This window comes from Sphaerodactylus townsendi, linkage group LG08, assembly GCF_021028975.2.
Source record: "Sphaerodactylus townsendi isolate TG3544 linkage group LG08, MPM_Stown_v2.3, whole genome shotgun sequence".
Classification (NCBI taxonomy): Eukaryota; Metazoa; Chordata; class Lepidosauria; order Squamata; family Sphaerodactylidae; genus Sphaerodactylus; species Sphaerodactylus townsendi.
This window is the reverse complement of record NC_059432.1, coordinates 53,714,535-53,731,847: the sequence shown is the minus strand read 5'-3', so window position 1 is coordinate 53,731,847 and position 17,313 is coordinate 53,714,535. Positions and strand designations below refer to the sequence as shown.

General features: G+C 40.5%; 1 protein-coding gene across 5 annotated transcripts in view; it reads left to right on the top strand.

The window, feature by feature from the left end:
• TRUB1 (TruB pseudouridine synthase family member 1) overlaps positions 1-17,313 on the top strand; it is a 42,932-nt gene that overhangs the window by 12,904 nt on the left and 12,715 nt on the right. For 3 of the 5 annotated variants that reach the window (XR_007245320.1, XM_048506551.1, XM_048506550.1), the window contains exons 3-5: positions 8,162-8,340; positions 9,449-9,530; positions 15,081-15,153. Coding sequence is in view for 4 of the 5 variants with exons in the window: in XM_048506551.1 (XP_048362508.1) it covers positions 8,162-8,340; positions 9,449-9,530; positions 15,081-15,153 (334 nt within the window). In the remaining variant the exon portion in view is untranslated. The remainder of the gene's footprint in view (positions 1-8,161; positions 8,341-9,448; positions 9,531-15,080; positions 15,154-17,313) is intronic. The other 2 variants (XM_048506553.1, XM_048506552.1) reach the window with 2 other exon arrangements.

Sequence of the window (17,313 nt, the reverse complement as noted above, 5' to 3'; positions counted from 1 at the left end):
TTCCCAGAGTCCCCAAATGGGCAAAGGATACCATTTTAATTAGTCTGTCATCTGAAATGGAGCTGCGCTGTTCTACTTTGACACACCTCTTGCTGCTTTGACACAGACTTACATGAGGTATTGGATCATTTTCCTTTAGAGCAATGGTCTTGCTAGGTTCATTGCAGACTTATTGCAGTCTCCTTTCCTTGACGTCATTTCCAGCGTTTTTGTAGCAAGTCACCTAACTCTGTGTCCCCCACACCTAGTACACATGGGTTTTACATTCAAATATGCATAGTTTTTAATATTTGTACATCTGTTTCATTTTTAATCAAATTGTACTTATATTTTTGTTACCCGTCTTGGCTCAGGAGAAAAGTGGACATATGTTTTAAATAAATATTTTAAATAAATAGCTATTCTACATGAAACGTTAAAACAGGCAATGCAGGGGCAATTTGGATGTGATGTAAAGGCAAAGAATATGATATAAAAACTGCTGTGAATAACTTTAATTGAAATTCCCTCTTTTGTGTGTGCTATATTTCTGATGAGCGCTAATGTATGTATGCAGAACCTTCTGATTTTTACTTTTCAAAAACCTAGGCGCATGGAAGCTTAGACTCACAACATGTGAGATGTAAAAAAAAATGTATTTGTTTTGGCAGTTATTGTGCTTAATATGCAAGGTAGCCCATATCAACAAGGAACAAAAAACAAGATCCAAAAACAGCAGCCTAAAAAAGGAATAATCTGAAGGAGTAACCAGTGGATACCCAAAATACAAATAAAAGGTATTCAAATTAAAACCAGGAGCAGCAGTGGCGTAGGAGGTTAAGAGCTCGTGTATCTAATCTGGAGGAACCGGGTTTGATTCCCAGCTCTGCCGCCTGAGCTGTGGAGGCTTATCTGGGGAATTCAGATTAGCCTGTACACTCCCACACACGCCAGCTGGGTGACCTTGGGCTAGTCACAGCTTCTCGGAGCTCTCTCAGCCCCACTTACCTCACAGGGTGTTTGTTGTGAGGGGGGAAGGGCAAGGAGTTTGTAAGCCCCTTTGAGTCTCCTACAGGAGAGAAAGGGGGGATATAAATCCAAACTCTTCTTCTTCTTCTTCTTCTAGAAAACTCAGACCCAGTGAAAGCAGCAATAGACTAAAACCAACATTACAGGTTAACAAACTGAATTATGAATGACAAGTTGTTTTCCTTTTTCCCCTAGTCTATCACATGTTAATTTCTAGGGGAATAGAAGTTGGCTTCCATTGTCATAACAAAATGAATTGGGTTGGGGGTTTTTTTAGTCTTTAAGGTTCTATAAGACTCTTCTGTTGTGTTTGAATTGTGAGATGTTATGTCAATAAAGAAAGTACACTTACATTCCTAGGTTCCTAACACGAGCCTATTGCTCTCCCAGAAGTGCTTCAGAAGATACTCACTTAAGTGGACACATACTTATGAAGCAGGATTTCTATGTCAGCAGGTGGTTCTCTTTGTCTGCTGTGAAGATCCGGTGAGGCATTTGACTGCATTCTCCTCTGCTTGTATATAGTGTTACTTGAGGCAGGGTTTTTTTAACAAATAACAAGACCTTTAATGGCATCAATACACAAAATAAAATATATTCAGAAAAAATCAAAGCAAATTCTGAAGATAGTAAAATTACTCATGAGAGCTAAAAGCCTTAAATAAAAATATGGCAACCATCTCTGTGATATGTGGTCGTTGGTCGCTAAGCAAATAGGTTACGTTTTTGTGATCTCTTCTCTCTGGTTTCTTCTTTAGAATAGCTCGATAAAAAGTGACCGTATGGGTGTCAACTTGTTACAGGACAGGAGTACCTGTACTGTCGTTTCGGGAAGTTCTGCTGAGCAGGAACAAAGTCTTTTGCATAAAATATTCAATCCGTTGTCAGATTGCCCATGTATTTTGGTACAGAACCCGGCTTGGGTGGACGAATGCTGTAGTGCACAGGTGTCAAACTCGTGGCCCTTCAGATGTTATGGACTACAGTTCCCATCATGATGCTGGCAGGGGATGATGGGAATTGTTGTCCATAATATCTGGAGGGCCGCGAGTTTGACACCTATGCTGTAGTGCATTTGGGAGCAGAGGCAGGTTTTTTTAATAGCAAAGCAGCAATGTGTAGCTTGTAGTCCTTAAGTGCACAACACATACAACTACATGCACTCTATTGGCCATGCTCTATTGGCCATGGCCAATTGGCCATGCTGGCAGGGGCTGATGGGAATTGTAGTCCATAGCATCTGGTTCGCCACCACGGATCTAGTGGAACTGCTAATTGATGGCAAGGATAACAGATTTTAGCAATAAGATTTACTGTTGTGTGAGCAAAGCAGTTCTCGTAACAAATTAAACACCTGCAGTGCACCAGTAATTATTGCAAATAGTAATAAACAATTTTAAATTGGAGTTTTTATGAATGTATTTGGATAAGCTGTACACTAGATTTACTGAGCACACCCAAACTTAGGGTATTTCGCTAGGCTGAATTGCTGCATTCCTGTCTACCAAGCTGAATTTGTCATCTTTTTTTAGTGTGTTTGGTTTTCCTGTTTTTAACTGATTGATGGAGAAATGCTGCCATCTGGAAGATGTTTGGTCATTCTTCCCACTGCTGGTGCTTCACAAATCTCTCTCTCTCTCTCTCTCTCTCTTGATTCCCTGAACTGACTTCATTGAAGAGAGGCGTTTGTGATAACATCAGTTGATATAAAAGTTCTTTCCATGGCATTATATTGATGATGGCTCCTTTGCATATACGAGCTATTGCTCAGAGTTGCAGTTATCAAATGATGGATATGCCTGTGTGGACAAGCCTAAAAGTAGAACCAAAGTGGACAGCAGCAAATTCAAAGAGATTGCGAAAAGTATTCTGCTTATTTTATCTGTTTTGACAAACTGGGATCACTTGTGTGTTACTAGTGGGAGCAAACAGTTATACTTAAGAAATATTTCTCTCTCTTGTTATCTTCAAATTAGAATCCCTGTGGTCCAATAAGGTGTTTTAACTTTATGAAGAAAGTGTATAGACTTAGAATCTGTGAGATAAAATTGATCTATAGGAAATTTTCCTAACAGTATACGTTGTATTAAACATGGGCCCTGCCAAATCTTACCAAGAGCAGCTTACCAACATTCTTTGCAAAACAAACAAAACAACAAACAACCAGCAGGTGATCCAGTGTGCTGCTCAAGACTAAAGTCCAAGAATCTAAGCAGGGTTCTGGAGCCAATGGCACTACAGTATAGGTTTTTTTTCCCAGCAAAGGCTGGAAGTGAAACAGATCTTAAATACTCCTTTCAAAGAGGTAGAGATACAGACTGCGGTGGGACTGTGGTAGGTGGGACTGAGAGAACTCAGAAGAACTGTGACTAGCCCAAGGTCACCCAGCTGGCGTGTGTTGGAGTGCATAGACTAATTTGAATTCCCCAGATAAGCCTCCACAGCTCAAGCGGCAGAATGGGGAATCAAACCTGGCTCCTCCAGATTAGAGTGTTCTTGCTCTTAACCACTACGCCACTACTGCTCATACCCAGGTAGTCTGATAGGATGAAAACCAGAAAACGTCCTTTGTTATTACAAGTAGCCATAAAATTGGAACATTGAGAACCAAAGAGATAAGGGGTATCCCAGGATATGGGAGTTGTGAAGTTTTAAAGGTGCCATTAAGTCTCCCAGGAAAACCATGATGGGATTGATTGACGCATATATCTCTTTTGTCACGTTTAACTTTTTACTTTGATGTACTTACGACGCAACCCCTGAAACTCCTATAAAAGGTCCTGCTCTTTCATTGTTTGGGGCTCCTCTCCCCACCGCTGAACAAATCTCTGCCGATTTAAAAAAAATATTTTTAAAAATAATGTTATTACTTTGTAGCTTAATTGCTGTTGCAGCTCGGTCTGCAGTAACATGGTGGCAAGTTCTGCAGTGGGGCTGTGGTGGCTCAGAGCTTTGAGAGGCTTGGGAGGTTGGTAATGGAGAGAGTTCTGGATCAGCAGCAAGTGGAAGTTTCAGCATCCGGTGTAAAGTCAAAACCCAGGTCTTTATCTCAGGGTGAGCGCTCCTGCACCACTAAAGAATGCCCCCAGAGATATCTCAACTGTCTCTTTCTACAACAGTGTCCTTCTCATAGTTTTCAGCCTCTTCACCTGAAAGTGAAGAGTCCCTACTCTAGTCCATGACTCCCAGCAATGGGCTAGTGGCCAATTTCTGGTAGACGACAATGTATTAGTCCTAGTCCCTAAGTTTATGATGCTAAGTTGCTTAGATCAGTGGCAGGTGCTACAGGTGAGACATACACTGCAAAAATATTTCTGTAATGAAAAACCATCCCTGTTCTATCTGTAATGTCCAGGGATGAGAGCTTCACTGCCTTGCTTGCATTCCAGACAGTGAACAGATTCTCATTCTTCAGTGTGCATTCTGATGCAAGTAGCAAGAGAAGGAATGAATGCATTCCTGATCTAGTGCTGGTTCTTACAGTGTGAAAACAGTTTTGTGATAGTAGCATGCTATCTATAGTAAAATATTGGGGATAACCTTTAAAAGATAGAACTGCTATGATGAATGGGTTCGGGTTTCATCAATCTTTACCCAGTCACAGTTTTCCAGTGCTATATGGGAAACTCTTTGACCTGTGAAGTCACCCACTGCAGACTCTTCTCCCCCAACACTTTCATCATGAAAGTCTGATCCCTCCTGTGAGCACAGTCTCAAAGTAGAAGTGGATATTCAGGGTCAAACAATTCAACTTTGTAAGGGTAAAGATTCGATAGTTCTTCAGAAGTGACAGAACAATTACAGTGTCTAGCAGTAAAAAAATTAGTGCAGGGTTAGTACAAAGTCAGCTTTTTCTCTGTGGAGAAAAATTATTCTGGAAGAGAGATATAATGTTTTGCTGAATTAAGACATCATGTTGACTGTTCATTAACTCTGACATTAAATTTGCTCTGTCATCTGTAGCACTCTCTTGTCCCTCAGATTTTTTGCCCTTTGGGTCTGAATTATTGGATGCCTCACATAACAGAAAAACAGATTACGCATTTTTAGATATCCTTGATCTGATAGTGTAATTGACGCTAAATAATTAATTCCTTTATTGTGCTCTTGCTTGTCATTTATATGTGTAGTGGCAGAGCTTTTTTTGATCTGTCCCTTAAAAATATCAAATCCTGAACTATTCCTAGTTCAGAGTTTGAAATGCTATTGTAGAATTAAATAACACCACACATCACATAAAAGTTGATGATGTCTTGTTAATAAATAGTTTTGAAATCTTGACCTGATAACATTTGACATTGTCAACTATGATCTTTTGACTTACTGCCTTGCCAACACTGGGATACTTGGGACAGCCTTAAAATGGCTGAGTTTCTTTCTCCACAGTCAGGGACAGAGGGTATCATTAAGGGAAAGGATTTCACCATGACATCCTATGATGTGTGGGGTCCATCATGGGGCAGTCCTCTCCCCCATATTATTTAACATTTACATGCAACGCCTTGCCCACTTTGTTTGGAATTCCAGACTCGGTTGTCAGCAGTATGCTGGTTACACCCAGCTGTATCTGTGATGGGCAGCTGGCCTGATACCGCCCTGGATACGTTGGCCAGCTGTTTGGAGGCTGTGGCTGGTTGGCTGAGGCAGAGCCAATAGAAACTAAAAACAGTGAAGACAGAGGTCCTGTGGCTAGGTCAGGGGGACACAGGATTGGGCAGTTAGCTTCTAGTTCTTTGGGGGGTTGCAACTAACAGGTAGGTAAGTCAAGTTTTGGACTTGGTTTGAGTGCTTTAGGTGTGCCAGTTTTGTCTTTCCTCTTTAGTGGTGATTCACATGCACTACCACTAGCTAGAGCTGTCTTGATTCTTCATTTCCCTCTTAGTTTCCATCTGCCATGCTATCTTTCCTACCATCTATTGTCTGCTGTGTATTCAGTATCTGCTTTTAAATTAATTTTTTTCCAAATTCTTGTGTAGCTTTTTTGGGTTGATTCCTTTACTTTTGGTTTTCAGCAGCACAAACATTGTTTGCTTAACCTCGTGGTAATTTTGCGGAACTTATGTGTGAGTCATTGTGTGTACCAGACTGGGATGCCAAATAATAATGAAGGCTTGTATAAGGCTTCAGCTCCTCCTGTTATGAAACTCAGAAGTTTGCACATACTCTTCCTGTCATATTCCCTATGATTCAGGAGTCAACCAAACTTTATGCCATACTACTTCCTTTGTGAGATATGCAAGACAGTTGCCAGCATGGCACATCATATGTAGTTACATGCATCTTGGAAACAGATAAGCTCTTGCCCTCCTTTCAGACATTTCTCTTTTGTGGCTTTCTAAAAGCTTTTAAACAGGTAATAATTTAGGGGTTCAAGAGTTTGGCCTTCTTCCCTCTGGAATTGATATCATTAGCAATTCAAGGGGGGCAGCATGGTTTTTCATTGCTCCTCCTCATCATTTATGATGGTAAGTGATATGCCTGGCAGTCTGCCCAGGGTCTTCTGTCATTGTGAAGTCAAGTAAAATGGATGTTGATTCTCTGTAATGGAAACCCATTACCTTTGGCATACCCTGCAGCGAACCACGACTAATATAAAGAATCTTGGGTGCAGAAGAGCCAGAGCACCCATTTTAGTCCCTGTTGGGATGTCATTGAAAACTGCTCCTCTTTTTACTGAACCCCACTTACTCTGTGTTATTAAGAATTGATTGCAATGTGGAGGTCTGTTTTTTGAATTTGTGACGACAACTCCATGTTGCTGGTGACAGTTGGAGGGAACATGAAGGTCAGTCGTGCTGCAGTGGTGAAAACTGGTGGCCTGTACTTGGGAAGATGCAGGGTCAAAGCCTTGCTAGTCATGAAATTTACTGGGTAACATTACAGTAGTTACTCTCCCTTAGCACTATACTCTCCCTGTATAGATTTGGTTAGGATAAAATGGAAGGGGAAGAACTATGTTTGCTGCCTTGGGCTCCTCAAGGATGGTTGGTATAAAAGCATACTAATGGAATAGACGTGGAGGCACAGTACAATGATCAATGGTTTGATCATGTTGATAGAGAATTGGGTGAGAATCTGATATTTGGGTGGGAGACAATGCTTGCTGGCATTTCAGTGGCAACTGCAACATGTGCTCTGACTCATGATTAATTTGTCTTGTTTTCCATGATGTATGTATGTCTGTATAACACAGAGGCTGTTTCCACATGGCCAGCTGAGCGGGGATGCACAGCTGAGCTGGGTGCACAGCTGACGGCTCAGCCTTCGCACAGGTTGCACCATTCCCAAATAGCTCTTACCTCCTGTCACCTTCCGTCGCATTGTGGAGGCCAGGGGACACACCCCCATGACCAGAGCAACGGCTCTGGGGTTGGAGGCCAGGAGGTGTGTCCCCTGGCCTCCAGAACACAACGGAAGGCAACAGGAGGTAAGAGCCATTTGGGAGGGCCACGGGAAAAATGCCGGCTTCCACCTGGTGCCGTTCACTCAGCACCAAATGGAAGCCACCGTTTTCAAAAAGCCTTGCCCCCTGAGCAAGGTTTAAAAGCAGCATCTTCACACCGCTTGACCATCACTAGCATGCAATTTTGAAAATGTGCACCATTCACTTTGCCTTGAGAAATGGGACCAACATTCCAGAGAAGCAAGGCTATGTAGTCAGGACATTTCAGGAAAAAAGACTAGAGAAAATGAGTTTTAGAAAGAACCGATACGCAATGGAGCTGTGAGGAAATAACAAAGGGAAATGAAACTTGAGCAGTGAGGCTGTCTTGAAGACACCTTTTTCTAATGAAGCTTTTGCTACATCTTCTGCCTTTAATTCACTTGCTGCATAGTGGTATGTTTATCCCACTTTTATCCTCTTTTCCTTTTTATTCTCACAACTCTGTGAGGTAGGTTAGTCTGAAAGTATGCGATTTGGCCCAACATCACATAGTAAGCTTCTATGGCAGACTGGTGATTTAAACTTGGGTCTCCCAGACCATACTCTGAAGTTCTGATTGCTATATCATGTACTGGCTTTCGTTGGGCACCTGTTATGGAACAGTAGCAAACAGCCAGTCTATATAAGGTGAGTGTTAGCAAGTCACCCGGAAGTTGCTGCTGACCTATGGGTGCCATTCTCTCCCTTCCAATATCCTTCCCTCTGCAGACTCCACTTCAGAATCTCCAGGCATTTCCCAACCTGGAAGTGGCAACCAAATCTTCCTCAAGGGCCATAATAGCCTAGGGAAAGTGCCCTCCCCCTGCCTCCTATGGTCACAATCAAGCCTGGTATGCTTTGGCAGCCTAGCAACAACCACTGAGGGAATCTATTGTTTAAAGCTACAGGTGCTCCATTTATTATTTTGGGTTTTTTGTCTGCATTACTGAAGTGACTTAGCGGCACTTAGCATACACACTGTCCTAGTTCTATTGCATTGTTTATTGAATGTTCTATGCCATCTGTTAATTTTAAAAATATATTATATAATCCACCCTCATTGAGAAAGGTAGGCTGTAAATGAAGCAAATAAATAGGAAGTTTTGTCTATGTTTTCTCTTACAACCTTGTAGGAATATGAAGAGGCACATGATAGGTTTTAAATTTTTGAACATGTGAATCAGACCTTTTGCCTATCAAAGCTGTTTTAGTTGTCTCTGACTGGCAGTGGCTATCAGTGTCTTGAGTCTTTCACATCACCTTCTACCTGACCTTTTTTTAAAACAAAAAAGAACTGGAGATGCTGGGGTTAAACCTGGGACCTACTACATGCAAAGCAGATGCTCTTTCACTGAGGCACAGATCCCATTTAGCCAAACAGAGAAAAGAAATCTCTCTGTGAAATCTTTTTGTGTGACCTTAAACTCCAATACATAGCTTGATTTTATAAAAAGGCAGTGTTGCAAGCAGTGCTCAGGCTGATTGAAATCCCTATTTTTCGGTTTCAGTTTAGAGATAATATTCATCCACTTTTTCTTGTCTGTATTCGTAAGTGTACAGTTTCCTTTTTTCTCCCCAGAGAGTGACAGCATTTTCAGAGGTGATTGAAGCCATTTCCCTTTCTTTCTAAACTGATTTTCCCCCAGCATTTTGCAGTCCTTGTTAATGGTAGGCTCGTGGAAGCTGACACATTTCCAGGTTAAATTATTTTTTTAAATGTCATTAAAATATTCTAATGTTAGCATCCTGTATGTCTGTGCTTTTTCAAAGAGAGGCAATCAGTAGTCTTCTTTGAGTACCCTAACTCAAAAAGAGGAGGTACGTTAGATTTCATCCTCGTGCTACACCTGTGTGTCCTTATAAAAATAGTGTTACTTCAAGTTATTGCTAATATTTAGCCTTAATTATAAGCCTTTCTTTGTTGTTTTCCTTAATAGTAAGCCTTTCCTCAATATTAAGCCTTTCCTTGTTCTTTTCCGTGTTAAAATAATGGTCCTCCCTCCTCTTTTCTCATAGAAGTATACAACCATTGGACAGCTGGGAAAGGCAACTGACACATTTGACTCTTCAGGAAAAGTAACAGAAGAAAGACCTTATCGTAAGCAACAAGCTAATATAATCTTTTTTGTAAATAAATAAATATTTGACTGCTATGTTTTGTTTGGAACTGACTGACACAATGATGGTGTCAAAATCAGAATCCTGGTTTTGTTTTGATATGATATCATCAATTTAACCAATTACTCTCTATTGATCTTGCATATTCATATAAACTCCAGATTCCCAGATACCAAGTCCAGCATCATAATTGCTCTTATTAGGAGATTATTAGGAGACTATCAAGGCGAGAGTCAGTGTGATGTAGTGGTTAAGAGCATCAGACTTTAATGTGGAGGACTGGGTTTGATTCCCCACTCCTCCACATGAAGCTTGCTAGGTGACCTTAGTCCATTCACATGTGGAGGCAGGCAATGGCAAACTCTCTCTGAATGTTTCTTGCCTTGGAAACCTTATGGGGTCTTCATAAATTGGTTGTGACTTGACAGGTGCACACAAGCGCACACAAATATCAAGGTGGATAGCATAAATGGACAGTATACAAGATGTTATCCTTATTGTGGATATTAGTAATTACTGCTTGTGAAGATATATTCACAAAGGAATGGGAGACTTCTTACCCCTTAAGCAAATGCACACACAATCCATGGTGTCTTATTGTATTTTGATTGATGGTGTCTTTTTCCATCTTTGTTGCATGCATGCAAGAGATGATATCACTTCCTAATTATGAGGTTCAGAACACAAAGAAGAGTGTTCCCAGTTCTTTCTCAATCTTTTAAGTGTTTCCTTTCTCTGTGGATTCAACCCCCTCAGAATTCTTTAAATTTCAGAGCAACAACTAATAAACAAGCATATCTGAAAACTGGAAAAGAAACCTTTGAGTAGTTGAAATGCTTTGTGTCTTTCCTTGCTTCTGCATGATGAATATCTTCTGTGTTTTTCAGAAGTTATGTGCAGCTAATTGGGAGGGGAATTTACTACTACTTCCATTAATTCCTTCACTACTTAAAAGAAGAGCTATAGATAGCTTGTCTCCTAGCAACTGCTATACAGCCCTCTGTATTTATAACACCCAGTAACAGGTAGCAGCAGTAAATTATCTTCTGTTACCTTATGGTGATAAAGAAGGTCTCTCTGGGTTTTCCTATTTTGTTTTTGTGAGCTCTCTTTGCATTTTGTCTCTATATTGGCATGCCTCTCGAGATTGTATTATTAATGCTCTTATAGCTAATATCACAATCTGTTTAGTGCTCAAAAATCCAACTCAATCATGATTTTGTTTCAGTGCTTTCAAAGTTAGCTAATTTTTCCTGTCAAGGTTTATTATTAGGGTTACGAAGTCACCTGTGTGTTCTTTAATGGGAAGTAGCAACACTTAAAATGTCAAAGGCTTATCCATGTTAGTAGTTGTTTTAACTAACCAACAGATGGCACATTATTTTGTATTCTTATTGGGGAGGAGGAACATAGTCGGGTTCATACATTCCCACTAAAGCTGAATCTTCTTGTGGACGGCTGTTTCGTGCAAGCTGACTATCCAGCGCGGAAGTGATCTTGGTATTGGAAATTGTATCTTGTTAATGTTGCCAGGTTGACACATCACTTTCCATTGTAACTGGAAGTGACATCATAATGCTCACTTTTTCCATATTTGGGGAACTGGTAGAACACTGCAATGTCACCTATCACTGCCCCCTTTTTGCTGGAATGAAAAGTGGCAAGTGGGGATCAGGAGCCAGAGACAGGAGATCGTCATGTAAAGTGGCCTTTAGAAAAGGTATGTCAGAACAATAGCTCCACTTGGATCAGAGTTATCTGAAATGAGAAGTTGCCAAACATTTCTTAAAGAATCATGTCTGTCAGAAACATTAAACAGAAAATAAAGAATTGTTCTAAGAACAGGCATGGAAATCTTGCAATCAGGCCTAAGGCATACATTCAGCTTAAAGAAAGGTTTCTGAACCAAAGTGAACACTAACAAAAGGTTGCTCTTCTTAACCTTCTCAAATTTCTTAGTCTTCTCTTAATTTTGGAACAGTTAGTATGACCTTGATCCTTCGCCATGTCAAAATAGTTCTTGCCTTGTTGATGGGTTTATTGAAATTAATCCAGTTTGTCCTTTTCATTGCACATTCAATTTAGCTGTCTTTGATAAGAGCTATTTAGATTGTGCTTTGTTGTCATAACAGTTGTTAGTGACACATGGAACTAACATGCATCCATTTTCCAGCTGTTCACATACATTGAACCAAAACATGGAAAAGCAACATGTAACAGCATGTGATTAAATTGAGTCTCTTAGCAAACAAAATGGGGAGCAAATCTAAATGATTAGCTGACATAATCTCAAGCATGTTAGCTATGTACCACTGCCTCTACTAGGCAAACATTAAGGTTTTCATTAATTTCATTATATACCCTCAACTCCAGGTTTTCAAGCTGCTCAGCACAGCATATAGTGGGAAGATACACCAAGCCGCAGCTGTCTCATGGCAATCCCTGTCAGGTTTCAAGGCAAGAGACAAATAGAGGTGGTTTGTCATTGCCTGCTTCAGTGTAGCAGTCCTAGACTGCTTTGGTGGTCTAGGGCTAACCCTGCTTAGCTTCTGAGATCTGACAAGATTGGGCTAGCATGGTTCATCCTGGTCAAGACCAACAAAGGATATGCCCAGCAATAAAAAAAGGGATTCCCTTTTGAGATTGAGGATAATTGTGTTCTGCTTTTTTTTTTTTTTTTACTAAAGGTTGGTCTGGAGTTCATAGGGGAAATGCTAGTGTACTCCTTTGACCATGTTTGTGTCACAGTGGTGATGTAGTTAAGCACAGTGGCATATCTGCAGAAAATGGCACCTAGAGCAAGTACTGAAATTGCTCTTCCCCAAAATTTACGCTCTCTCCCTAAAATTCTGGTGGTTGTGGGGTCTGGTGGGAAGGGCAGCCGAATGCCAAAATGTTGGTTTTTAAAGCTTTTTTAAACAAAGAAAGCCAGACACTGCATATGGTCTCTACTGCTAATCTGAAGTACTTCAGGCGAACTGTGTGTACTGTGAAATAAACTATATATACTCTTTCTCACTGAATTAATCCACCATTTCCTGAACCTTCTTTGTTCTGGAATGTGCCGCTTGGGTCCTGGTGCTTACCTAATTCAGTCCCAAACTTTCACATGTTAGATACATTCATACATAAATACATGAATCTGGTTTATATGGAATCAGATCAGTGATCAAGCTAGGACAGTATGATCTGCTCTAAGTTCTCCACATCTTTTTGTAAGAAATCATTCTCCACATCTTTTTGTAAGAAATCTTTCATAACATCTTCTCCCTAATCTTCTTCTACCTGGTGCCGATAAATGAAACTGAAACCTCTGGCGTATAAGATGATCCCCTACTGATAAGCCCTTTCCATTCACCAATCTAGTTTCATATCTTACAACTTGCCGTTTTTCTTCCATGTAACTACTGAAATTATTCTTTGAAGACTAAGAAATCACATAATACCCAACGCTCTCTTTTTCCTCTTCTCCATTCCATTTTCCTCCTGCACCCCTGACTGATTTATGAACTGCTACAGCATTATCATTAATGACACTTCATTTAGACCTCTGCTGGGCACAGTGGCAGCATCTGCCACCAAGATTCCAAATGTTCTATTTGTATAAAGTGAGATATTAAAGCTGTTTCCTTTCAGTACAACAGAAGAGATGAAATGTTTTCTTTTCAAGAAATAACCTCTTATCTGTATCGTGAGAGCCATCTGTTCAGGAAGAGAGCTGCAAGAGCTACAAAGAAGTAAAGAGCAAGGAATAAAGCATAAGAAAAAGACAGACATGTTGTGTGCTTGGTCTTCAGCAAAATCCATCAGGGATTTACTAGAGAGAGGCAGTGTGGGCACTGGGAATGTTCAGCTTAATACCTGAAGAACAGTTGTCAAACCTTTACCATCTTTCCATGGTATATGATGTCAATATTCACATTATTTAAATATCACATTTTGGTTTAACAGAGCATTTGAGCACCTTGTCTTTGAAGCTCTGTTCAGGAAATAATCCAAAGCACCAGTCAGAAATGGGTCCTTGGGAGACTTCCCATCAAGTTGGAAAAAAATGGGGTGCTGTGTGGTTTCCAGGCTGTATGGCCGTGTTCTAGCAGCATTCTCTCCTGACGTTTCACCTGCATCTGTGGCTGGCATCTGTGGCTGGCATGATCCTCTGAAGATGCCAGCCACAGATGCAGGCGAAACGTCAGGAGAGAATGCTGCTAGAATACGGCCATACAGCCCGGAAACCACACAGCACCCCAGTGATTCCTGCCGTGAAAGCCTTCGACAATACATTGGAAGAAAATTGTTCTTGGCTTATTTGGTTCTTACACATAAACAGTATACCATACAATAAAATTCCAGTCCAATTCAATTAAAATCAATACTGTTAAAATCAAACAATTATAAAACTCCACATTTTACATCCTAGTTTTGGGGAAGAGTGTAGATCAACCTACATTAGCTTATGTCACAATGTGAAAGATGAAGTTTTTGTTTGGTTTGGTTTTTAAATAGTGCATAGGTTGTGGAACAGAAATAAATGCATGTTGGACTAGAAGCAATGGGACACCCATATCCTGTAAATGGATTGTTTGTGTCGATGTGAATTTCTCTCCCATCCTATCTAACCCAAGGATTTTCTGAAAGTTTTTTTAAAATTAGGAGTTTTCTTTGATCCACGTAGGAACACACTCAAAAGCTTGAATCAATTATATGCAATATTTTTAGCAACTTCCCTCTCTGTTGGTCTGACTCTAGTCTGAAGTAGAATGTTCTCCAGTGTTTAGATCTTATATATTTGTTTGATTGGGGAGGATGGGAAATTTGATTTCATATAAGGCAGAGAAGCAGGAAGAAAAGACGTTTGGGTTTCCCACTCTCTCTCCCATCATTATTGCCTCTTAAATTGGTGAAAATCTCAAACAGGTGGATTTCCTCCACTTTTTCATGATTTATGCTTATGATTTGTGAATATCAAACTATGGAATAGTACTTTGATGTTTTTTGCAGTCAAGGCACAGCTGACATGTCAACCTCATAGTTTTTTTAAAGCATGAGAGGAACACATGTAGTTTGCCATTGCCTGCCTGCATCACAATCATAGTATTCCTTTGCAGTCTTTCATCCAAATACTAACCTCCTTAGTTTATAAGAACTGACAAGATCTACCTAGGCTGTCCAGAGCAGCGTGAAATAGTGTTTTTCCTGGTATAAAACAGTATGAGAATATGTGATGGTTTTATAAATTGTATGAGACCTACAGGAAAAATTCAGACCAGAGAAAAGGAAGAGGGCAGAGAAATTCATATTGTTTGGATGCTTCTTCCTTCTTATTGTGTCCAATAACTTTGCCTGAGTTGGGGCCAGAGATAATCACTGCTTTACTACTAATTGAAGTGTTCCAGGTACTGTGGGTGGAGGGGGGTTACATACAATCCAAAAGGGCAGTGGATTTTTCCCTATATTTGTGAAATGCCCAGAGTTTGTCATCTAAAATATGAAAAGTAAATACTGAAGTGTGTGTGTCTTTGCCTTTTGGCAGATCAGATAACAAAAGAAGATCTTGAAAATGTTTTGCAGAAGTTCACAGGGAGCATCATGCAAGTTCCTCCGATGTAAGTTTCTTCAATGCTCTATTTAACCTTGAAAAGCCTGGCAGCAAAAGCTCACTGTACTGGTAGTGGCAAGTGTCCTCTTTACAGTAACTTGCTGGCAAGATAAGGCAGGCTTAAAGAGTTTATTAATTTGACAGAGTCACAACAGAATGTGACATTAATCTGAACAGCATGTGGATGGCTCTTTTTTCTTGTGAACATATCTCAGACATTTAGTCACCACAGAGGTAAACTTTTTTATCTTTACCTTGATATGTAAAACAGAATCAAATGGCACTGCCAAATGTTCATGAAGCTTATGTGCACAAAACTAGAAGGTGTTATCAGTGAAATTGGCAGTGCATATTCAAGGAATGTTGGACACAGCCCAGCTTATAAATTGATTTCCAAAAGTCAAGAGCAGGACGTGCTTGGCAGAAAAATAGTGCAAATATCATTTGGTCTTCTTTATGGAACCGTGGCAGCTAAGAGAGGAGATGGAGAATAGGGGAAGTGTTTTCCTTTAGGAACAAAATACTTAAGCTTTGTAAGTGTACCGTTCTATTTACTAGAATCCACAATCTGACAAAGTGTGTAACTTTCCTCAAGGAAAGAGGAAGGAACTGTATTAAGTGATGTTAAATATACAATTTTGCTCAAGAACATAAGAAGTGCTTTGCTAGGTCTACCTAGAGCAAGATTCTGTGTAGGAATCTCAACAGCTGGCAGGTGCTGAGAGATCCTCCACAAAAATTTGCCAGTGGTCACCCAATAGATTCCAGTGGATTGTCTGCCCACCATGTCCTATACTTGCCTCTGACATAGATTCTCAACCATGGCAAGGAAGTTGACATCATAAGCAAGAAATTATCTATCAGAAGTTTCTCTCCAAGCACAAACATTATATTTTTCCTTGTGCTTATATTGTTAGAGTTAACCAGTTTATCCTGAGTTGTGGAGTAGTTCCCACTCTTCAAAAAACTCTGCATTTGAATTTAAAACAGATTAGTTCAGCTTGGTTTCCTAACAACACTTCAACCAGGGGTGTCAAACTCACTTGTTATGCAGGCCAGGTATATCATAAATATGACTGGACCTGGCGTGTGTGTGTGTGTGTGTGTGTGTGTGTGTGTGTGTGTGTGTGTGTGTGTGTGTGTGTGTGTGTGTGTGTGTGTGTGTGTGTGTGTGTGTGTGTGTGTGTGTGTGTGTGTGTGTGTGTGTCTCTCTCTCTCTCTCTCTCTCTCTCTCTCTCTCTCTCTCTCTCTCTCTCTCTCTCTCTCTCAGCTGCTGAATCTGCATCAGGTTCACAAGCCCAACTTGTCACTGGGGGGTGGCTCTCCAAGCCAGATCGGGAGTGAGGTAGGGTTGACTCAGCTGGCTCCTGAGCCTAAGCCCTTTTGAGTGGTCAGATCTTGCCCCTGGGCCATATGTTTGACACACCTGACTTAAACCCTTTAAATAGGAGGGAAAATCTTGCTATACAGAAACAGTGGGAATCCCTAATGATTGGAAAGATGCTCATAGATGGCAACATCCCCCCCACCCACCCCAAGAAGGTCCCAACATAACAGTATGGAGGCTAAAATAGTTAACGGCCAGGATTCATTTCCCTGTACTTGCAAGACTCTTTCATATCTCATTCTTGATCTATTGTTAGCTCTTGGGATTCTTGAGGTCAGGAAACCTTTTCAGTATCCAGAGGCTGCACACTTAGAGTCATGAAAACTGAAGAAAATAATGTGTGGCTGGACAAGCAGTATAGACTGTTCTCAAAGAGGTAACTTTAGGGAAGCCAGTTTAATCTCTACTAGAATAAATACCTTTCATAACACAGTTTATCAGTGTTATATGAAATATCACCACTTGCTTTGTTTTAGTGACATGACATGTTCCATAGACCAGTATCCTTATACAGGGTTCTACTTTGATCGTATTTAGCACTCAGGCTAATACTCTTTCACTATGTTGCATTCTGCTCCCCCCCCCCCCCACTTTGAGGGCAGGCATTTGCAGATAAGGGTAGAAGTGAAGGCTGGAACTTTTAACATTGGCTATGGAGCACTTATTCTGAGAGCAGGTAACTGATGACATCCTTATAATTGTGAAAGCAGAGGAAATAGGGCTTTGTAGTTTGAATGGTCAGGCCTGAATTAGCCCAAATGGAACTTGAGCATGCTGGAT